Source organism: Schistocerca piceifrons, chromosome 1 (assembly GCF_021461385.2).
Source record: "Schistocerca piceifrons isolate TAMUIC-IGC-003096 chromosome 1, iqSchPice1.1, whole genome shotgun sequence".
Lineage (NCBI taxonomy): Eukaryota > Metazoa > Arthropoda > Insecta > Orthoptera > Acrididae > Schistocerca > Schistocerca piceifrons.
In genome coordinates, this window is record NC_060138.1 from 800,743,357 (window position 1) to 800,768,265 (window position 24,909).

The window sequence follows — 24,909 nt, forward strand, 5'->3', positions numbered from 1 at the left end:
CTATTTGGATGTCCATATCCTGCCAAGTACAATGTCAATGCGCTGACTGTTTCGTACGAACAATCCTCGAGTGTCCTTGGTGAAGAGACTGCAACACTTCTTTTTGCAAAGCTTAAGGGATCAACACACATGACTAGATTTTTGTGAGTGGGCTGAATTATTATGTTTGTTCCATTGCAAACATGCAGATTGTACATGCCCTTTCTTTCCACAAGCGTAACACTGTGCTTGTCGGGAGGGGCAGTCTTGATGTGTGGGCCGTCAATAACACCGAGGACATGACTTACTTCTGTTCGCCTTTGTAGCCGCCTGTTTAGCGAACTGCTTACGTGGTGTGGAAAATTGTTTACGTGGCTTGGCATGCGCGAGCTGTTGCTTAATGGGCCAGTCGTTAGCTAGGTATGACTCAACCCAACAAATTGCTGGCTGCTCAAATCTGTCGCCTGACAAGGCACCTGAATTGTACTGATCTAGTATTTGCACTACTTGCTGAAATGATGTATCGGACTGTTTCAAAATCTGTTCTCCGAGTTTGACATCAGTTACATTGTACACGATCGCATCATGCAACATAACATCTGAATATAAAGCACCATAAGCACATTTGAATTTGCATTTCCTTGTCATACCCTGCAAGTCTGTTAACCACTCGCGATAAGTTTGTTCTGACTGTTTCTTGCATTTAAAGAATTGGTACCTAGCCGCTACCACATTCACTTGTTGGTCATAACAGTTAGTTAGCGAATCCACAACCTGATCATATGAAAGTTCACTTGGAGTGCCAGTAGGAAAGAGTTTTTGAATGAGGCAGAACACTGCACTTCCTACTGTGGACAATAAATAAAGCAATTTCACAGTACCTGGCAAGTTGTGAGCAAGTATGTGAGCAAGTATGTGAGCTTCAAACTGTTGCAACCACTCGAGCCATCCCTCTTCTTGTTCATGAAACTGTTGAAAAGACGGTGTAGCACTTGGAGCTGCTGTAGGTGTTGCTTGTGCTGCATTAGTAGTTTGGTTTGCCAGGAGCTCCTGTACTGTGTGTAGCAGTGAGGATATTTTCTGGGTCTGGAACTGAAATCTGCAATAGCTGCGTTGCATCTAACACTTGCAGCTGTGGTGCCTGAGCAAGGGGTGGGATAGGTGGGGTGGGCATGTTGGAAGAGAGAAATGCAATAAACAGAAAGTACAGAAGCAAAGAAAATTTCTGCAACGCCCATCTGAAAACACTGATTAGCAAAAACATGATAAGAGGCTGTTAAAGCAAAGAAAAGACAAGAGAAAATTAAGGCTCCAGCAAAACAATAGCCCACAAAAAGTCGAAACAGGGAAGCAGTGGTGGCTGTCAGCTCATGGTACACCTCGTCACCAGTGTTGTGTTCTACCCACTCATCTAATATAGGGTGCCTAGGAAAGCAGCTTTCTCAGATTGCTAAACAACAATTCAAATAAATTGTATTAGTGGAGTTTATTACAAAAGGAAATGATTTCAATACTTAACTTTGTGAGATATAGATGTGTCACAAGCAAGGGACGACAGGCAAACATAAGCAAGCTCTTCAGTATATACAATTCGTAATACAAGTGAACCAGTACAGTTTCTAAGTCACTGCTATAGTGTTCTTAGGTTGACTCGACTTCAACGTGGTGGCGACTAGGCAGCGCTGTGCTTATATTCTCTTCGTGTAGAGGCCGCTCCTGTCTCGGTGTCATCCTAGAGAGAGGTCTGTGACTGTACTATTGGCTGTCACCTCACAGCCCTGTCTGCTGTAACATTCCTGGCCGACGCTTGACGTTACGCTGGAACATTGGGAGACTGTTTTGTGAGTATGTGCATGACGATCATTGGGCCCCAAGCTGTTGCAGCACTCACTTCTATTCCCCCACTGTAGCCTCTCATCTCTGACTATCTTTCCTTCTCTTACTCTCTTTCTAATGGTGGCAGCCTTTGATCTCAATCTGGCAATTCCCTGTGTTCTATTTTTGTTTCTCAGATTGTTCATTCATTTACTTTACATCACCTTTTGGCTGAAGTAATTTTTGGTCCCCTTATGGGTTTGAGCTTCATTTTCCAAATTTTTTAAGTAGTGTAGGGTGACTGGGGAAGAACACCCTCACGAGCACCTACTACATGCAGTGTTAAAGATCATCTATGTGCAGTACCCACATTAGAGGCCGTGAGCTGTCGCCGTATTCCCACTCATTCTCGTAAGTGGGACTGAGCAGTGAGAATGCTGCCTGCGAGATTATCATGTTCCGAGAGCGCGGTCTCGATAAGGCAACCCGACACTTTCGGCTGGCCACCTGCAGCGCAGCCGGTCGCATAGGGCTATTCCAAACACGGGTCGTACTGTGTGCAGCTATCAGAGTTATAAGTATACTGGTAAGGAACATGCACGTGTGACATGTCACAGTTGTGCTGGTATGTATGAATTCATTTTGGGAGATGTAAGACACATTTTGGTTGAACGAATCAAAACTAAGACCCTCGGACAAATCCAGTCCATGTAATTATAAATGTAAAGCTGCAAAAGTTTCCTGTAAAAATGCTATCAGTGGTGGCATTCTGGTTACTCAGAAACCATCATGTAATGGCGACAAGGAAAACCATGAAACCTTACGATAAAGCAAGAGATGACGACTGTAAATTATTTTCTACATGAAGATACAATTATCGTGGGGTCTAAGCTAGCCATTAACACGAAATCATTTCTTTCAGTAGCAAGGAAAACTAGCCACCCACTTTCCTGCCTTCCATAGATATTAATGTTGAATTTTGTGTGTGTGTGTGTGTGTGTGCGTTTTGTATTACGGTTTTTTTAAAGTGACGTCTCATTTTACAAATGTTTCCCATTTCGTGTGTAACTATGAATACGCAAGATTTCCTTTCGCGGAATTAGTTTTGAAGTTTATTGCCTTTATGCTTTTTTTTATTTCTTCCTCTTTATTTAGCTACAGATTTATTATCCCACTGTTTCTTCACTCTTCGACGACTTAATACGGTTCATTGTATTTATTACGACCTCCATTGGCATTAAAGATTCCCATCAACTAGGGCAAGGTTGTTAACATATTATCTGTTTCAGAGTTAATTTTGTAACGTTTGCTATCAAAGCTAATTATGTAACTTTTGAGTTTTATTTTTATTTTGTTGTAGGCCCTAGTGCTATAAAAGATATTACAGTTTTGCAACAATGCTGTACTGGTAGAATGTTCAAGGAGGCAGGTGCTTTGGACTTATGAACAGTCTTTCACAGGCTCTGTGGCTACATACTTGGAACGCTTGATGGTAACGACCACATTTTGAGGTGTTGCACTTTTCAGGTCATAGATGCTTAATGTATTAATCTCTGTACGTAATTACCGTTTGTTATCATTTGATACCCTTCTGTTAACCATCACCGCCTTGCAATTTTATTTTTATATGCTCTGTTTTCTGACAGAAAATATACAAAGCACAGCAACAGACATAAGAAAAACTACAAAAAGCCGGATCCACCTGTTGCTAAAGCTGAAAGAACACTAAGATTACGATGCTTGAACTCAGCAAAGAGAAATGTGATATGGAATGGTGTTCTGAGGTAACTCATCACTTAGAGAGAAAGTATTGATTGCACAAAAGAGAGCAGTAAAAGTAATATGCCATGTTCACTCACAGAAATCATGTAGGCACAATAATCTTCAAGGAGGTTGGCATTTTAATTGTGCTGTCAAAATACATATATTTGCTAATGACTTTCGTCATAAACAGCCCATCAGAGTTTGAGAAGAACAGTGATGTCCAGAGGGAGAACAATAGAGGGAAAAAATATCTTACCCATTATCAAAGCTGTCAGTGGTTCAGAAATTAGTTCAATATGCAGCAACAAACATGTTTATTGATTGGCGACTCCATGTTGTCTTGATGTTGATTGCCGTAAGCTTAGTGACAACAGTGCATCCCAATTTAAGTTATACAATATAGCACTGAAGATGGTCACTCAGTGACAGAAAATCGATTTTGCAATAGTAAAAAATATACGACCAATGCTGTCTCTTTTTTCAAGTATAACAAACATGTTTGATCACTTGCCCAATAACACAAAATGCCTGGCAGATTGCAAAGTAAGTTTTAAATCTAACTCAAAAATTAAAATGTCTGATAGGTAGCAAAGTGAGTTTTAAATCTTTCCTGGACAACTCCTTCTGTTCTATTGATGAATGTCTATTGAAAAGGTGGTAGTTAGAGAAAAAAAGACGCTCTTTCCACATCATTTCCATAAAAGAATCATTCAAATGATCTGTCGAACATTTAACTAACTGACCAACCAAAGACTGTTGTGCCGACAGTCGTACAATAGCACCCAAAAGAAAAACGATTTAAAGCAGCAGCTGAGGATTTGATCCACCCGCTAAACAGTACGTTGAAATTAATCTGTTATTTAGTCGCGTCTTATACACAACCAGTTTTCTCCTACTCAAGCTATGTAAACGACTATAGTACACAATAATAAATTCATTTAATTAAAAGAAAGTGTACATAGTCATAATGAATAAAGTATAATATAGTTTCGCAAATTAATCTGAAACCTTAATTCAGCAGTCCCATTTCTGAAGATATTGCACTGCAGTTGAGTCTGTTCTCCTGTTAGTACCATAGTTATACAACAATTTACATTACTTAGTATGAAGTACGTAATATCCACTGCATAATTGTGCAGTCGTTACGTATCACTTCTCAATATTTTATTTGATTATGTACACACCTCAGAAAACCAGTTGTCAGTTGCCTTTGCTTCTGTGCTTCAAATTTAGCTTATTTGGTTCTCTTATTGTTATGGATGATGATAATATCATTAACGCGATCGAAACCTCGGAATCTAGACAACTTCTTTTCTGACTCGTTACCATCCCTGCCTTACTAAAATTTCTTTCACTCGAGGCACTGCTGGCAGGTACTCAGAAAACCTCTTTGCTGAGTTTCGACAGGGCACACAAATTTGTTTTCCACCATGAAAGAAGGTCTGTGAACTCATCGTTTGGACTCTCCATGTTCATATATTTCTCAACCTCATCTTTCCATTTTGAGGTGGATGTTCGCCAATTTTGAAATTTTTTTGTGGGAGAAGACATGACATCTTTGGTTACATTCGTATCAACAACGTTATTTAACATTTTTCTCACATCTTGATGAATTTTTTTCTCTTCTTTCTTTGGGAAAAACTAATAGTTCCTTGGAACAGGGATGCAAGAATGTTGCCATGTAATGAATATCATGTAATTCATGTAGAACCTTCTATTTTATAGATGGTTCTTTAGCTTACACATCGTCACATCGTCGGCTCCAGTTTCTCAGAGACCTATCAGTTTCAAAATCCACAGCACTACAAATGATAGTGTTGGCTCATTGTCTCCTTCCAAATCGTTCGTGGCCTCTTTGAAAACCTTCAGAAATTGAATAACGCATTCCATAGTCGCATTTTGATATGACGTCATCATCTTGTGTTTGTTTTAATCACGCAAAACGGTCTCTATTTGGTCTTTCTGTAAATGGAATGAGTCTAACATCATGTACACACTGTTCCACCTGGCTTCTACATCATGGTGTAAGGTTTTATCTAATCTTGCGACTAAGCCAGATCGTTTCATAAAGCCTACTAGTTTACGTACAGTCAGGATGGAGTCATACACTGCAGGAATCTCATCCATCCATTAAGAAACCTTCATTGAATGTGTGCCTCAGTGCTGTATTAATACAGTGCATCACGCATGGGAGTCATTTGTGCTTTCTTGATGTTAGCTCCCTGATCTGTAACGAAAGTAACCTTAGTTCCGAGGTCGTGATGTGCAACTCTGCCATTTGTTCATATATTTCCGTAGTGATATGTTCACCCATCTTGGCAACATCAGGAAACCTTGTAGTTAAGAGTACACTGTTTTTTTAGTTTCCATTTATCCGTCAACTCATCAATATAGCAGGACGTGACAGTCAGATAATGGGTCTTACGATAACTATCTGTCCACAAAACGCACGTCGTTGAACACTGATTTTTACCAATTGTGTCTTTCACTACTGGAATAAGTTCACTCCTGACTTGATCAGCCAATTTCTTAATATGTCGTGCTACAGTCCATGGGGAAGGTAGCACGTCTTGGGCGGTGATTTGTTCATATTTTGATCCTGTATTTATCAGTTCTTAAGCTAAGCTTATGAATCCGTCACCACTTACCATATTAAATTGTCGGAGGTCTGTTACACACATTAAAACACATTTGTCCCTAATAGATATTTTATCAGCACTGGCAGCTGCAACGCTTGGCAAGTGTCAATTATCATTACATTTACGTCTTTTCATTCCAGTTGTGCTTCCTTTGTAAGCAAGCAATGCTCCACAATTTCCATTTTGGCACTGAACATAACCAACTGGAAGATGTGTATCTCTTTCAACAACCACCTGAAACAGTCGTAATAAACACCTTCATGTATGTTTCATGAAGACAATTTTTCTTTTCGTTTACAGACACAACAAACTTATCAATTCATTAAAAAATGCTACACAAAGGAAGTGATACGATTAATCAAATATTATCACATCTCGAATTCAGAAGCTCTATTCTGTAATTATTTAGTAATAATTGAAGGGCTTACCTTAAATTTTTCCCAACTAGAACTGCAACTCCTTACTCCCACTTTATTTATCAGAATGTATGTCCCATCAGCAAGTTTCTTCAACACAACATCTTTTGTGATGGTAGTCATTGCACTGGTCTCGGTTCCACAACTACTCATGCTGAGTTTAGTCCCATGACAGTTTACTGCCTCCCACTACGTTACGATAATGTGAGTCTCTCGGCCAGCTCGCGCTCTCACAGTCTCGGGCCAGCACGTGTTCTATTCGACAATCCACGTCTCAGCTCAGTTTCATAGCGTGATGTCAGTCATTCCCACCTCACGCGCCTGTGCCAGCAATAATGAGCCACGTACTCAGCGAGAATCGAGTGAGACTGAGCAGTGTTTTGACATGCTTTAACCCACATAATCTTATATGTGGTCAACAGGGTGGGATCATTTTGTACCCTTTTGGTTGAGCCTCCTGACAATGCAGGGATCACATTGCTGACGCCTGAGCTGCTAGTTCCCCATTCACACCAAAGAGTAGACACCCATCCGTGTGCGGCATTAGGTCTCCCACCATTGGCCACTGCGTCAGTTGGCCTTTGCTGAAGCTAGGTGGCACCCTTGGGGAGAGTCTTTGATCGGAGTATGTGGCATCGGGGAGAACATTTCACACATGAAACCTATCAAATTACACCAGGCCAATGGCTGTTCTGATGTGGCTGTCTCATCAGACAGGTCTAGACATTTCAGTGTGGAGACTTACAACCCTATACTTTCCATGACCTGACTACCCCATGGGAGAGCGACAAGCCAGACATCTAGGAGCAAAACAATATATCCAATAATTAGTAGGTACTCAAACTGATTACTGTGACAAAGCCATTATTTTTTGAGGAACACGGTGAAGATAAATTTGGAGAAGCTGAGTCATTGGGGAAAATGTGCAATGGATAACTAGTGATTAAAGCCTCCTGCTGCTGATTGTAAAGCTCTTCAGGCATGTGAATGTCTGTGTGACATATCAGTGTCCATTGCCAGACACAAAACTTTGAGTATGGTCCAAGGAATAGTCTTCCACACCAACCATATGCTCCAAAGGAGGAGCTCCAGGCTAATCTGAAGCAGTGCAGTAGACAGTTTGCCCACAAGTGTCGAAAAAGGTTCCAGGGATAATTAAAGAGATACAGGCACCTTTATCTTAAGCCTTTGGAGGGACTACACTGCTGGGAAAAGTTAGTTGTGGTGTACAGATGTGACATGAAATCTTACGTCCCAACAACCATGAAGTGCTTCTGATGCTTACATTTTGGTCATATTTCATCCCACTGCCTGGTGGATCCAAAATACAGCAACTGTGGACAGTCACTCCACAGAGGTAGTCCTTGTGAACAACCACCTTTGTATGTCAACTGTGTGAAGCATCATCCTTCATGTTCACCGGTTTGTCTAGTTGTAAAGAAAGAAAATACAGGAATGTAAATCTGTTGACCGCCTATCATATACAGAGACACTAAAATAAATAAATAAAAGGCGTACATCCTTGTTGTTATGATGACCTGCTAACCTCCAGGAATATCTGCAAGGGCAACTGCTGATGACTAATTTCTGCCCTTCGCGTGCAAGGTATGCAGTTTGTCTTGCATTGCTTTAGATCTAGATCTCATCCACTACTAGAGAGATGGAGAGTGATTCTTATGCTGTTAGTTTGATTTGGCTGCGTCCTGCCCAGATATTCAACTTTTGAATGGCAACTATGGTGGACACGAACCAGTCAGTAAGATGATAACAGCTGGGTTGGACTTTTTTGCAAGCCATAGGGTCAGATACATGTCAGAGGCAGGTAAGTGTCCTCATCCTGTGGGTGTCATTAGGTGTCAACTTGTGGCTCGTGTGAAGTGAGGGGGTGTTGTGGTGGTGGTCTGGGCGATGGTTATGTGGTGGCTTAAGCAATGATATGCCAGATGTTGCTCACACTGACTTGGTGGAGGCAGCTGGAGGTGAAGGCCCAGAGCTCAGCTTACACAACAGTTGTAGCAGAGGAAAGGGATGGTATCCCACTTGTTCTTATGCCATTCCTGATATTGCTGTAATTTTTTTCCTTTATTTGATCAAGTTTTGTTGATAGCATATATTTGATGATCACACAAAATACCTAATTTCTTATTACTGCCTTATTTCATTGAACTTTATTATTCACTGGATTCGTTTCAGACTACTAATGATAATAGTAATATTTTATTTAAATAATATTCATGATTTATGATTCATAAGAAACACATGGAGCTCAAATCTTCAGTGAGCAACTAACTGTTTGTCTCTAAATTAATATAGCTCATTTAAAAGCCCTCATTTCCCTGCTTACAACAGACATTTTACTTTTTCTAAATACTTCTCATTTAAAATGTTATTTGTATTCAATATTTTTGTGTTCCAGAAAGTTCAAATCTTAAATAATGATTACTTCCAAGATTCAATAACATAGTTTTGCAGCCTGGATTTTTCTGATTCCGAAAATGTCTAGTTTCACTAGAATAACCTATTACTTTGTTAATTATTCAAGTCACAAAATTTCACCTTCTGGAAACTTTTTTGCAGGCTTTAGAAATCCCCAGGTAAATAGAAGTCATTTTCATAAAATAGTATTCGGAGGCTATATCAGACATTTGGAAGCTATCATTCATTTCATTAACACCATAGAGTCGGTAGATGGTAGTCATTCAAAATGTGAACTTCTAAGTGTCGCTATTAGCCAGTTAATTAGTGTTCAATTATCAAAATGTGAACTATGTTGTAACTTATCTGTCAAAAACGTACAATTTGTGTGAATCTACACATTCTTTTGTCACACTATGACTGTGGTATAGTGTCTGTCAGTTTGAGTGTTCAACCTGGTTCATACGCTTACACTATTGCTTGTGACAAAGCTGAAAAACAGACATTGAATATGGGTTACAAATAAACCTGAAGAAATTGAGAATTTGCTACTGCTGTGTGGTGTACATTATTTGAAATATATCTGCAAGAAATTCTTACATAAGAAGATCAGCAACAATTAGTGCAGCTACCGAGAGCAGAATACCAGGTGAGCGAAATTCCACAGTTTGCAACCGAAGTATAGGGAACTCCAAACCCAGAACCTTGGTGTATTAGTAGCAGTTGGCACCAAAATATGGCTGTCCAGTGGTAACTGGATGGGCACATATGAATAATGCCTCAGTGACTGGGGGTAGCATAATGTAGCACCATGCTGACTCAATATTTTGTGGTTCAGATTGGTGCAAGGCTGTTGTAATATGGATGATGACTTATGCTCCAGTGATGTCGTCAGTTGGGAAGTAACTTCTGCAGTAGGCCCCAAAGATGTGTTGTGACAAATTATAAGTAGTGGTATAAAAGAAAGTGGCACCACCAAAATGTGGAATTTACTCCTGCTGCCGTAGCATATCAAACCTTAATTTCTCAATAAGAAAGTGTGATAGATTACACCCTGAAATTTTTTTAGTCAGAGTTTTATTCAAATTACATCATACTAAGCCACCAAATGTGTAGCAAAGCCACAAATCTGTATCAGTACTTTGCAAATCACCACATGGTGTGTTATGGAGGGTACATAGTTAACAGAATCACTTCTTCCTCTCTACCCACTTTCCATACCATGTGTGTTTGACAGGTAAAACAGTTGAGTTACACCTTGTTATGATGAAATTACAAAATTTTATTTCCACAGTGGAAGGAGACACCGATTAGGGAATATTGTTCTTCTTTAATCATAATGAATTAAGCACTACTTTAAAGGGTGGAGGATCATGCATTTATATCAGAAAAGGAACACTGTTTAAATCAAGATATTGTGTTAGTACAGTAAGTGAAGAGAAATACATTAAAATACCAACTATTGATTGAACAGGGTTTGACATCACCAAGAAATTAATCGTTTTGTGTGTGTATTGACCACCCAGTGGTAGTGTGGACGTTTTTTCAATAAATTAATAGAAGTTCTAGATAAAGCCTCAAGCACAAAAATTAACATAATTTTGCCTGGAGATATTAACATATCCACAAATATCATATATGAAATTAATAGTACCCTCATAAGTTCAGACTTTTGGCATGTCCCTGTTGGCCAATGGTGCAACAAGGTTTACTGCAGTGACTGCATCAGTAATCAATCATGTGGCCACAGGTATCAAAAGGGGAAAGTGTGATGCAGCTGCAAAAAATCTTGAACTTACAGACCAATTTTTCCTAAATGATAATAGTTAAGTCAGGTAGAGAAAAATTCATAAACTGCATGCCTAAGAGAGACATTTATCAAAAATCAAAGTGCAAAATTTTTCCAGAGAACTACCAAACAAGTGTTGGGGTAATGTATAGAGAAGCCAGTGTAAATGTGAAATTATTAGCCTTATTTAAACTGAACTTTAAAAAGATATTTCCAAGAGTACCCACATCAGTGTCAATGTCTAAGAAAAACAAATGGATAATGGCCATTAGTAAGAAGACCTCCAAAATCTATAAGTACTTGAGTTCTATGAAAAACGTCATAATGAGCCTATAAAAAGTCATAATGAGCCAGAGTTCTTGAACTTGTTTTGTAGGTACAAAAAGATTTATAGGAAGTTGCTGATTGCTGCAAAAAAAATCGTTTAATGACAGAATAATGTACAGTGCAGGGAATAGAAACATATCAGTCTGGGACATCCTTAAAAAGTAAATGGAGAGACAAACAGAAGCATAATAACGAACTAATAACTGATGGAGGTAAAATAATAAGTGATCCATTTTACCTAGCAAACTACGAGGGACAGTCCGAAAGTAAGTTTTGCCATTGTTTTTGAAAGAGAAGATGGTACATAAGATCAATCAAAGCAACACCTTATTAATCCGAACCTATTGTTGGTTCAGTGACAAAAAGAGCATCAGTGGAGTAGGAATAACGCATGCGTAGAATGCCGAAGAAGAGAGAGTAACACAAACCAGCATGCCCAAGTTTATTAGAATACATATCATGATGGAAGGTAGATGTGTACTGACAATGTGGTCACCAATGGAAGTGCGTGATGTTATCTGGTATGGATGGGTGCATGGGACTAGTGTATCCATCACAGATTGGAACATGGATTAAGGGCCATACTAGGGTACTGCATAACTTGGTTGTGTGGCAGAATACCATTGTGGGAGGGGTGGTACATTAGTGAGGAGGATATTTCTCATTTCAGAGTACAATAAGGGGTAGTCGAAATCCAGGTGGAGAATATGATCCATTTGCTCCAGTCATGGGTTGTACTGAGTCACAAGAAGAATGCTCCTTTATAGCTGGATAGAGGTTATATGACGGATGGTAGGTGACTGGGGAGGCAAGACAAGGCATGGCACACCCATTTAGGGATAAGATTGAAAGGGTAATTTCGATCTCTTAAGGTCTCAGTGAGACCCGTGGCATGTTTGGAAATGAATTGCTTGTCATTACAGCTGTGACAACCATGGGTGGCTAGGCAGTATGCATGGGACCTCTTGATGTGGATTGGGTGGTAGCCATCGAAGTGGAGGTATTGTTAGTGTTGGTGGATTTGATGTTGATGATGTTACTGATGTATCCGTCCTTGAGGTGGAGTTTGAAATTGTCGAAGATGGTTTGTTTTGCCAAGGAATATCAAGTGAAATGAATGGGGAGTTGTTGAGAATCTGGAGGAATGCATATAGGTTAGTTTGTATGGTTCTTTAAAAATGCTTCACAAATACTCAGAAATGAGAACAAGTGTGTTGTAAACTGTGCCCTTTTCAGCTGCTCTAATTGTTCATGTAGCGTGCTGCTTTACAAAGCTGGAATACTACCCTTTTCAATTGGGACCCTACATTTTTTCGAAGGTTGCCCTGTCTGATTTCAATCTCTATAGTAATTCAATGCTACTGACACTGTTGAGTGTGTTTTTCAGATCTAATTTACATCCATAAACTGGGCACATCAGTTACTTCACAGGTGTTCTGTTTGTCATGCACTGAAAAAACATGATGCTTCAAATTAAATGTATCAGAGATGTATGACTAATGATGCTGCGACAGCAAAGTTTTGTGGATCCATTTATTTATGCAATGCATGTGTTTGAAAACATGTGAAACTCTTTTGATAATTCACTACAAAATCTATTTTGAATGTTACTGCTACAGAGGGTCATAATACCATCAGCAAACTGCAGAGACTGTAGACACTGGCTGGTGTGAGTGGAAGGGGTGCAGTGGTAGCATTTACAGTTGTTCACACCTATTCCATTGGTTGTCAGTTTTTCAGTGAACCATCAAAGAAATTAAGGTGCTATCTGCTTTGGCTGTAGCAGTGCAAAAAGTTTTTATCTGCTATATTGTCTCCTTTTGTTGTTGCCTTAAGCGATACAGCAGTCCAAAGAGAATTCAGTGTTATCGATAGAAAAATACAGATCTCATATGTACTTCTGAGATTTCAGAGGTCCATGCAGAGTTGCTGTTGACAACAGTTTGCATCTGTCAAATGTAGACAGCAAACGAGATTCTCAATCATAATTTCATTTGCTTTGTAAATGAAGTCAGCTGGTAGTTTGTTTCACGTGCAGCAATTTGATCAGCTGATATTTAGTTGCAGGCACAGAAATTTAGGCTGTGCTCCTAAGCCGCCCTCACATGGGGTAGGCAGTAGTTGTCGTTGATGAGGAAATGCAGCCTCATGGGGCATAGTGTCCGTATCACTTAGGACATGCTAGTTAACGCAATTTCTGATTAGTGATCTCCAGTGCCAGCTGACGGTTGTATCTGGCTTGCAAACTATACAGTTTGTTTATGAAAACATAAAATTCCTAATTAGTTCTATTGAAACACACTTTTTCTCCTATGTACATATGATAGTCATATTGTCCTGTCTATGGTATACATAAATAAAACCTTCTGTATCCATGAGCATCTTAGGATGAAAAGGTAAGTTCCATGTTCAGTGAGGACATCTGTTTCTAAAACTTCACAAAATTCCACAAACTCAGTCCTGAGAGTGCACTTATATTTGCTTAACACTGAATATTACAAAAAGTATTTCTGTTAATTTAATAAGAAAGTTCCAAATCTATACAGAAGCACAAAGATGGGGGAGAGGGGGCGTGGGAGGGAGGATATCCTCTATATATTGTTTCATAACTCGGGGCACATATGCCAACTCTGCTACGCTGCACTTCCACAACAAATTTCCTTGTATTTTATGTTAAAATCTGCCGCAGGCTTTAATTGATGACATGTTATTAACTGAAACTAGTATAACAAATCCTACCAAGAATGATACATTTCTGATTAATCTTCAATGTGCCGTTGCCGTACAATGTCATACTTTCATAATGTGATTTATAACACGAAAATAATCAATATAAAAATTCTTTAACCACCAGTATGATGATTCCCGTCATTTTATTACAATAAATCATTCCAATAATGATGTGTTTCCTAGAGAGCATCAATGTGCTAGTGCTTGGAAACAGAACATATTCTTAGGATGTAAGGTATTATATACGGCCCTCTAAATACAGGTTTCAACTGAAAATGACAAATGCAATATGTCATTATTATTCACTTTAGATGATATCAACCTGTTCACCAGATACTTTTGTTTTTGCATAAGGCACACTTTCAAGATTGACGGGGTATATATTTTGTTTTAATCTTGTATTACAAAATTGAAATTAAATATTAATGTGACAGACACATATGCACATGTATAACCATTCGAGATAAATGTAACAAAATATTGATGTCTGTGTCTTAGATATGTTACTGTGATGTAACAAATCCTTACATCATTCACACTTAATAGGACAGTAATGGATATCTGCAGTGGAATCTTCACCTGGCTCAACTTGCAATATAATTTCACTTGCTGTGTCCCATCTTTGGTGCATGTTAATATTACACGATTTAAGTTGGCCTGTTCTTCACTGTCACGACTTTACACTGGGGAATGGTAACTTTAATTTTTTTGTAGGTGACTGGGGTAACACACATATGCTAATCACATTCGTATTATGGAGCTCTGGTGCTGTTTATTCATTCTCACTTTGTTAAACCGTGGTTTCCTCGAATGTTCCGGTTGAGAATAAATATTTTCCTTTTTCATTTGTGTAGTTGTCCACTTTCTGTTTCCTATGCTTGGTGGTGCATTTTCTATGTAAAACTACTACAGGGGAGTTTCCTTGGAATACACCCTGAGTTATACTTTATATGGCATATCTGTCGGATATTCTGTTTCCCATGGTGCCTGTATGCCTATGGACTCACAAGAAATTCACATCAGTGTCAACTTTTCTTGCAGTATGAATTCTCATCAATTTTTATTTTAATGTATTGAGAACCCATCTCATTACCATCTTTTGCTTTAGAATCTTCATTTTCAGTTTCCTTGAAATCCATTTCTTTTGTCTTTTTCCTAAATTTTTTCTTTGTCAGTTTTTAACAGATTAACAGACATTTCAGGCTACATTTTCATTACTTGTATTTCCCTTCAACATAGGTTGTACAAAAAACATATATTATTTGTTACATACTTTTCACTTAAGCCATTTTTAATTTTCTCCCACTAGTTTTACTGATCTTTGCAAGCCTTTTTTCCGAATTATTTCCCTGTAATCATAACATCCATAACTAGTCTTACCTTTATTTTTCCTTTACCTTCTAAGCTCATACATAGATGTAGTTGATCCACATTGTCCTTAATGTTATTTCCAAATCCCTTAGTGACTAATGACTGACCAGCATTGGTGGGCAAAAACTGTTTTTCAGATACTATTTCATCAACTACCTGATTTTGTCTAATTTCGTTATCACAAACATCGTCACAATTTAATCTTCATTTATCTCAATATAAACTTTATTCTCAGCTTCAGAATCCTCAACACCACATTCATCACCAGTATTACTTCCTTTGCAGCTTATCTACAGATTCATGTAGTGTGGCACTATCATTCACTAAGTTATCTTCCTGTTCTTCAATCACCCCTAATTCAGAACTAATGTAATCTTTTTTTTCTTCTTTGCTTTGTATTTTAAGTCACAGCCCAATTATAAAAATCAGTCATAGCCTCAGTACCCAGTTCCGTATTCTCAACACTTCTTTCATTACATTAATTTTTTATATATCGTTGTCCCTTATGACATTCCAGAACTAACGTAATCTTTTTTTCTTCTTTGCTTTGTATTTAAGTCACAGCCCAATTATAAAAGTCAGTCATAGCCTCAGTACTGTATTCTCAACACTTCTTTTGTGACATTAATTTTTTATATATCATTGTCCCTTATGACATTCCAGAACTTACTGTCAGAACTCAACTTACTCATATTGCACTTTGCCTGGGTGATTTGTCCCTGTTCATTATGTTTATACTTTCCTTTTGTATTTCAGCAAAAGTCAGAGATCCAACTGTTATTTGATCTGTTCACCCCAAAAGTGTGAAACCTCATTTTGGTGATCTGGAGTTTTCTGGTCAGGTTCCTCTATTTTTCTGTCTCCTGTTTGTAGGCATTCTATTTTCTCCATCTCCGTTGTCTATTTCTGTTGTCAACATTTCTTTCCCAGTTTGCATTTCAACCATTACCACAATAATCTCTTCACCATTCTGATGTTCATAACTATAGTTTCCATAATCTCTCTTCCCATAATTTTTCTCTTTAAAACCTGGTTTTCATCCCCCCTAGTGGTAATTGTCCTGACTAAGATTTTATTCATGATTCCTTTCCAAAGCCGTGTGTAAATTATCTTCATACTTCGAGATTTGATCCAGTAATAAGCTGGCCCATGAACTAAATTCTACTATAATATTTGAGGTAACTTATTCTTAAGTGCACCTATTTGTCATTTCTCAAATGGTTTCTCCAATGTATGAATTTCTTCAATTGGTTTTTACTAAATTCCTTCATACCTCAATTTCTCCCTCTGTAATTAAGCCCATTCAAAAATTCTCAATTCTTGCTTGTTCAGATGTTGACCAAAACTTATTCAAAAAACTTTTCCCAAAGTCCTGAAATGTTACCCACTGGCCAAAGTTTGGAATTGTCCTTGGCAATGATTCTTCTTCAAGAAACTTCTTGACAAATTTAATCTTTAATCTCAAACAATGGAAAATCCAGGATGGAATTAAACAATACCAGAGAAGGAAAGTAACCACTCACCATATAGCACAATCTTTTTATTGTGTCTATTGCGACTCAGCATCTCCACTATGTGGCGAGTGGCAACTTCCCTTCTCAGGTATTGTTAATCTTTAAACTATCATATCAGATACAAAGTTATATTTCGTAGCCCCAAAAATCAACAGACTGTAAGTTATCAAAGGCAGAACTTTGAAGTGGTAAATTACACCACATAATACCACTGTTATACAGAAGTTCCTAACACAAAGTTTCATTGAATTTCATTTACTTTTTTATCTAATACTTTTACATCATTAGTTACATTCTTTTTTACTTACTTCAGTTTTTAATTTAATATAATAATTTTCCCCTCTGTTTTAGTACTTCACAGCTTTTTGCATAGGCCTCAATTCTTCGATGTTCTTCAACTGTTTGGAATTTTCTTTATCAGTACATTTTCTGACAATAACCCTTCCTCCATCAAGATTTACTCTGGAGTCCACATCTTTTAAGCCACCCTTCAAATGATTTTTTAACTCTGTAATTTGATAGGTATTATCTAAATCTGTTGACTACGTTCCTGTTTGAAATATTTAATTTGAGATTTCAGTTCATTGAGCTGATTATTGTTCTCCAACAATTTAGTTTCCAGGCGATCATCATTACTTTTTATTACTAATTTTATGTAATACGTGATTACCAACATACAGTTGTTCTTCTATTGGCAATACAAATGATTACAACATATTTTCTAAATCTAAAGTCTTTCTTTCTTCTGTGTTATCTACAGACTGATTCATATCTGGAAACCTCCGCCCCTGCTTCACTAAACATATCTTCTCACTTGGTCATTTTCTTTAACAAACAGTTGAACCAGAAGAACAGTTTTGGATATGTGTATGGTGCTCATCTCAACTCTTCTTCTGAAGCCCACTTTGATGACCTGTTGTTGTTATTTTAACTATTAGGTTGGTGCATAAGTTGTTAGCATTTTTGCAGTTTGGTATTCCACTTGGTATGGGTTTATTTATTGATTGTCCCTTTTATTTTTAACTCACTGTTGCTATCTGAGTTAACATATTGTAATTTGGAGATGGTACATGGAGCTGTGGGCACTAGAAAATGGAGTGCCAGGAGGGGAAATCAACATTTCGGAGATATTCCTTTGCTTGAGTTTAGTAGGGGGTTACAGCAGCAGAGGCAGCATGAAACATTTGCGCCATGTATGGGGATAATGCCATTGGATGGAGCACCGCAAAAAAAATGGTTTTCTCTTTTTAAGGAAGTTCATTTTGATGTTAGTGACTCTCCATGTTCAGGATGACATTCGCAGTTTTGTGAAGTTCATTTAAACACATTAATCCCCAATGGGCAACATCAGCGTACTCGAGAACTGGTAAATGTGATGAATTGTGATCATTTCACCAGTGTATGAATTTCATGCAGTGAATAAGGTTCAAAAATTGGGTGTATGAGTACATACACATGATGCTTGTCCATCATCAAGTGGCTCATGTACAACTCCACCCATTAATATCATACTGGTTTTTATGCTAACGTCAACTCTGCATAGAAAGACGTGTGCGCATCCACTGAAGATAATGTTATGCACCTGGTATAGCAGTGATGGTGAAGTGAGAATTGCTTCCCCAAGGTGTAACCATGACTGCTGACATTTATTGTCAACAGTTGAGACATCTTGCAGATGCAATACATGAACAGCAACCAGGAAGACTACATGAAATGATGCTGCTCCATGATAACGCCTGCCCTCAGTCTGCTAGACTGCCAGGAAACACTATACAGCAGTTAGGTTGAGAAGTCATTTTGCACCCACCTCAGTCACCTTTTCCGCTTTCAATCAAACAACCTACAAGAAACTTCCTTTGTGGATGAAAATGCGGCTCAAACATGCCTCGACAAGTTCTTCGCCTCAAAACCATGTGATTTTTAGAATTGCAGAAAGGAAAAGTTACTCTAGCATTGGCAGACTGTTGTAAACAGTGAATAAGAATGTATTTTTGATGACTAAAGTCTCTGTTATGTGTATCTGTTGTGTTTACTAAACTTCAAAAAATGCGCTGAAGCTATGTACCAACCTAATATCATTTGATACAAAGTTATACCATATTATCTTCCAGGTTGTGTCAAGAATATTGTAAGTCCTCTTGCTGTGGTCCCCCCACCCCCAAAAAAAGTATATTTTACTTCCTTCTCTGAAACATAAAACACTTTTTTAGCATCTTTACTAACATTTAATGGATCCTGGACTGAGCACCTACAGATAATGTTGTTCTTTCCATTTGTACATAGTTGTTTTTGTTGCAATTCCAAATTTTAGGCTAGTTCTATTCTGTTTAGAATTAGATCAGAGGCCCTGAGTTTTTGATTTCATACTAAAAACAGTTCTTAACAGTATCACTACACAAAGTTCTATTACACATTTTGATATATCACAACAGCAGAAATTCACACCACTCTTCCATTTTGCACTAGAGAGAGCTTGTACACACATGCCTTGTTCGTTCTAATAAAACGAAGACAAACTATGCTGCTCAAAAGTTGATTGCACTGACTTGAAGAACTGAAGTCTTGAACTGAACTCATCTCTTGGGTGCGGATTCAGATCTACAGGTTAGAACAAGAGCTTCTGGTATGTTCTAGAAGCAGTAATTGATCCAATTAATAGTTACACTAACTTGCTGCTTTTAAGTGAGGGAACAGTATAAGCAAAACTGAATCTTTTGATTTTTAGAAAAATATAAAAATAGATACGTAGATAGTTTTAAATTTTATGAAATATAATTTTTGAAATTATGCAGTACACTACACATGTAAGACAATAACAATTTATCTTTTACAAAATGTAATAAAAATTACTCGTATTAATAAAACTTACGTGTGTTTTCTGAACACAACAATGATTTCATATTTAATGAGTTATGAGACTTCATGTAACTTATGTAAATTGTATTTGGAAAAAAAATGTTAGATGTCTGTAGCCTTTGGTGTAAATGATATAAAGAAAAAACAAACATCAGAGCACATTTTGCATATGTACATCTTATAATTTGGATGCTTGTCATTACAAAGTGAAATTTGTAAGAGAGATAATTTTCACAGCAGAAATATTGTTATAGCTAAATTTGAAAAATAGCACAAATGTATAATCACTGCCTTCATGTTGTAGCAGAGTTTAGATGGCGTCACACTTTGAGTTGGCAGATTCGTATACGATGTAAATGAAGTTCAACCCATGCATTTGTATTTTCTAATATAAATTTAAACTAACCACAACTCGTATGGTTTTGCATTCCCACTATCTTCAAGTTAAATGATGTACATTGGTAATGAACAGGATGATGACCTTATTTTGGTTTAGCCATAACGAAGTACATATCTAATACCCCCATGAACCATGGACCTTGCCGTTGATGGGGAGGCTTGCATGCCTCAATGATACAGATGGCAGCACCATAGGTGCAACCACAACGGAGGGGTATCTGTTGAGAGGCCAGACAAATGTGTGGTTCCTGAAGAGGGGCAGCAGCCTTTTCAGTAGTTGCAGGGGCAACAGTCTGGATGATTGACTGATCTGGCCCTGTAACACTAAACAAAACGGCCTTGCTGTTTTGGTACTGCGAACGGCTGAAAGCAAGGGGCAACTACAGCCGTAATTTTTCCCGAGGGCATGCAGCTTTACTGTATGATTAAATGATGAAGGCGTCCTCTTGGGTAAAATATTCCGGAGGTAAAATAGGCCCCCATTTGGATCTCCGGGCGGGGACTACTCAAGAGGATGTTGTTATCAGGAGGTATAACACTATAATGTCAACAAAAAAATTGTTTCCTGTGCGTATTTCTTGTACATTTGACACGTTCCACATCATAACGGCTTTTCCGTGCTATTGATCAATGGAACACGTAACTAACTAACTAACTAATCTGTGGTGGTGTCGTGGCCTAAGTCGAACCTCTCTAATGGCAGATCAGGAACGAAAATCGCTTCAACGTCACCAAACATTTGCCAAAGTAACGAAGAGGTTTCTCCCACTAATGAGAGGGGAATATATTCGAGTCAGCTAACAACACAGTTAACTAAAGTGCCTCAAGGATCGTCTAAATAATAACATGTCGTGTACCTGTGTAATTTTATAAACTAATAAATTATGAACTAATTGTTATATCTCGTGGTGAGATTATTTATTAACGTGCATTCTCATTTAACCTCAAGGTATAATGTGCTTTTGCGAATCCTTGGTACTTCCGAGACGTCTCATTCTTATCATCGCCCCGCCGCCCCCTCCACCCGTCTGGCCCAAACAACCGAGACGAGTAATGTGTCCAGATTATTTTGGGTCTAGAAAGTACGGCCAGCGCAACATTTTATTTGTTTCATTCAAAATTTTTAAATTAACAAATGCCTACTAAATTCACAGTCATTTAATAAGTCTTATTTTAAGTTTTATAAAATTTTAAATGTTTCATAAATGTACGAGATCTGAAAGCCAAAGTATGAGTTGTTTATGTACTAGGAAAAAATTTCTGGGGTTGGCAACCCTGCTGCGTAAGGTACACACCTTATTATTTACAACGTCTTTGGCTACACACATATAGTTTAATGTTTGTTTATTATTGTGAGTGAAAGCTGTTTCTGCTAGAAATTTAAGTGACGGTTTTTGTACGGAGATGTATGTTCTGGGAAAGTGTTGTGAATTTAAATGATTAAAGTAACTAGTTTTGTTGAGAAATTTTGGAAGAAGATGAGTTATTACGCTGTTGCGAAGGGCAGATATCCTGGAGTTTATTCTTCGTGGTAAGTACACATATATCATCGTGACAAGTAGTCGATGATAATACTGTATTTCGTCAATAAAGAGCTATGGGAATTTTCGAGGGAGGGGGACAAGAAGTTAATTATTTGGTAAGTAACTCTGTTTCACGCATTTGTGTTGTGGCGTATTGCTGAAGTGGGAAATACGGAAGCGTGTGTTTTACAACTGGTGCGTGGTGTCGTGCAGTAAATGAATTCTAGTTTTTGCGTCCAGTATTTCTGTTAGAATATATTAGATAATTGAAATTTTAGGCCGATTTGCGTGCACTTTAACTATGGCCAGGGGCACCCTACATTAATTTGAATGATTCCTATTAAAAACCTACTTAATACCGACTTTTAAATCATTTTCTTGAAAGTAAAATACCAGACTACACCATACTTGGCGCCGTTGACCATTGCCATACACAGGGGGCTTTGTTTTTTTTTGGGGGGGGGGGGGAGAGGGGGGGAAGGGTGGAAAAAAATGATTGCCACATACGGAGCACGAATAATGCCCCTACAGCCCGCCCTCCAAATCTTATGGGACAGGCGTACCGTTTCAGTATGAGAAGGTGGAACATGCAGTGGTTACTGATGAGTAATAGAAGTACCTGTTAGTGTTTGTTGTAAAATACAGCAAAACCAATTTACAGTTTTGTTAGTGGTGGGCCTGACAAGACGTCTTGTCAAGCTTAACTAAATGTCTTCTCTGAAAATTTCCTGCACATACAGATCGGAAACCCACTCATAATGGAAGTATATATTAGATCTAATGGCATCAAATATACCTCACAACTTTGAGGACGTCCACATCAAAAATGTTAACAGGTGACAATGACGCAAGTGTAGCAACACTGATTACCAAAGTGCAAAGGCCAACTAAAAGATGTAGCAAGATTTAGGCCTATATGTTCAGTAAATTAGATAAAGAAATAATTGTGCCATACAGTGGTGAAGTTGCCTTGATTCCCCTCCTCCCTCCTCTTCCCCCCCTCTCTACGACAGTGCCCATCCCGTTTGTAGGTGAGGCAGACATATGCAATAATTTGCTTCAATTTTAGTCCATGCTCTTGATCTATTTTTATAAAATTAATTGTTATTTATATTTTAAGACTTACTAAAGGAACTGGGTAGAAGTGCATATGTCATCTGATCTGTTTTTCTGGGTCGACAGAAGCGTCCGATCCCACGCGTCGGCTTTGATTCGTGGCGTAAGGGTGTTGTCGTGTGTGACGTCATGACGGCGCTGAGTTTGGTTTGAGTGTGGCTGTCTCCAGTTCTGTTTTATCTTATTTTATTTACTTTTCGGATCTGTTCGTTCTATCTCGTGAGTTTTTTTTAAAATTTAAAAACACTTATTACTTATTTTAATTATCTGTTTCCTCCAATTTCTGTTTTAGTTTATTATATTTATCTTTCTGATCTGTTCGTTCTATCCCGTGAGATTTGTTTTTTAAAAAGACAAAAACACTAATCAGCTACTGAAACATCTTTATCTTCTATGGGTTGCAGGGGTTACGACTCCTGGGGAGGTGGGTGGGTATTCATGCATGGCTGTCTTCACTTACACGTTGTAGCTACGCATGGCGTCTAAATTTGTTTACATTTAGTTTGCCCCCCACCCAAAACACCACATTTCCCGCGCTTGTCCCGTTAGTGTCATTAGGCTTCTTGTGGAAAGTGTGTGTGTTTGTTTTTGTTTCCGCCATATTTGTGACGTCATGGGTCAAAGCAGACGGGCGGGATCGGACGCTTCCATATTTCCGTTTTTTTCTTCTAAAGTGTGTCTGTCCCCTTAGCTGAGGGCTCAGCACATCTGTCTGCTGTGTAGTGGACCCGGGCTCAATTTCTGGCTAGGTCAGAGATTTTTCTCCACTCGGGGACTGGGTATTGTGTTGTCTTCATCCTTGTCATCATCATCATCATCGACACGCAGGTCACCCAATGTGACATCAACTGAAAAGACTTGCAACTGGACACCCGAACTACCACAGGTTCAGTCTCCCGGCCATTATTGCCTTCTGAACTGTGAGTGTTAATCTCAGGAGAAACAGTGAATAATTGACATTTTAGTGTTTGTACATAGGCCTACCCAGTTACTTCATCTGAATGCACTGTTACCATTACTACTTGGTTGGTCCTACTTGTTACATAATGACTACTTTGTATCGTGTATGCTTTGAAAGAATTAGCTTCTTCATCTATTCCTCACTCAGTTCATGAAACTACGTGTGCATAAGTGTATCCAACAGTTCCTGTGTGTTCTGTGGCAACAGCATTTCCATTAATCTTCCAACAATTCTCAATAGAATTGAGATCAGGGCCGTTCTGATGTTTGAACTCTGTTTTGTGTAAGGGAAATTTTTATGTGGAACGTAAAAATGGGGATTAATTATGCTGGGAAATCATCTGCTTCATGATGGATAACATTGATCATAGGACTTACCATCGAAGCTCATCCTGCAAAATGTAACAGCAAACATTTCCAAACTAGAGTCTTATTGTGGTTGTAAGCTTCATGTCAAGGATACTGATGTATACATTTGCATTAACTGTGCCACGTATTAAGTCCAGATGGCCTACTCTGTCTGTAGAAATGCATCGTCACACCATCTGTCCTGCTGGATGTTTGACTAAATGTGTATTTTATATGAAGGCAAAAATTCTTCACCTACTCTCTGACGCATCAACCCTCTGCCATTGGGACCATGCAGATTAAATTTCGACTCATTGAAAAATTACTCTTTTCCATATCTCTGGCAGCCATGTCACATGTGCTTTTTGCCTATATTAGGCACTATTGTTGCATTGTTTGTCAATAAAGGCTTCTTTCTAGGTTGATGTGCAATGACTCCATCTTCCAGTAGTCTGTTTCCAACAGTTCTACTATTTAAAATGTCTGCTTGTGTCTATGTATGTGCGGATGGATATATGTGTGTGTGTGTGTGTGTGTGTGTGTGTGTGTGTGCGTGTGCGCGCGCGCGCGCGAATGTATACCTGTCCTTTTTTCCCCCCTAAGGTAAGTCTTTCTGCTCCCGGGATTGGAATGACTCCTTACCCTCTCCCTTAAAACCCACATCCTTTTGTCTTTCCCTCTCCTTCCCTCTTTCCTGATGAAGCAACCGTTTGTTGCGAAAGCTTGAATTTTGTGTGTTCGTTTGTGTGTCTATCGACCTGCCAGCACTGTCGTTTGGTAAGTCACATCATCTTTGTTTTTAGATATATTTTTCCCACGTGGAATGTTTCCCTCTATTAAGTTCTACTATTTACTGAGATGTCACAAATTTCTTCCCAGTCTCGTTTTATTTCTATTTATGACAGGTGATAATTCATAAGAAAAAGTCTCAATGTTCTACTACCTTAT

General features: G+C 38.4%; 1 protein-coding gene across 3 annotated transcripts in view; it reads left to right on the forward strand.

The window, feature by feature from the left end:
* Nucleotides 1-21,329: 21,329 nt before the first annotated feature.
* Nucleotides 21,330-24,909, forward strand: part of LOC124713763 (ribonuclease H1-like) — a 140,937-nt gene continuing 137,357 nt past the window's right edge. For 2 of the 3 annotated variants that reach the window (XM_047242971.1, XM_047242972.1), the window contains exon 1: nucleotides 21,330-21,545. In XM_047242971.1, the coding sequence (XP_047098927.1) occupies nucleotides 21,451-21,545 (95 nt within the window). In that variant the 5' untranslated portion in view covers nucleotides 21,330-21,450. Of the gene's footprint in view, nucleotides 21,654-24,909 lie in introns of all 3 variants that reach the window. The other variant, XM_047242973.1, reaches the window with a different exon arrangement.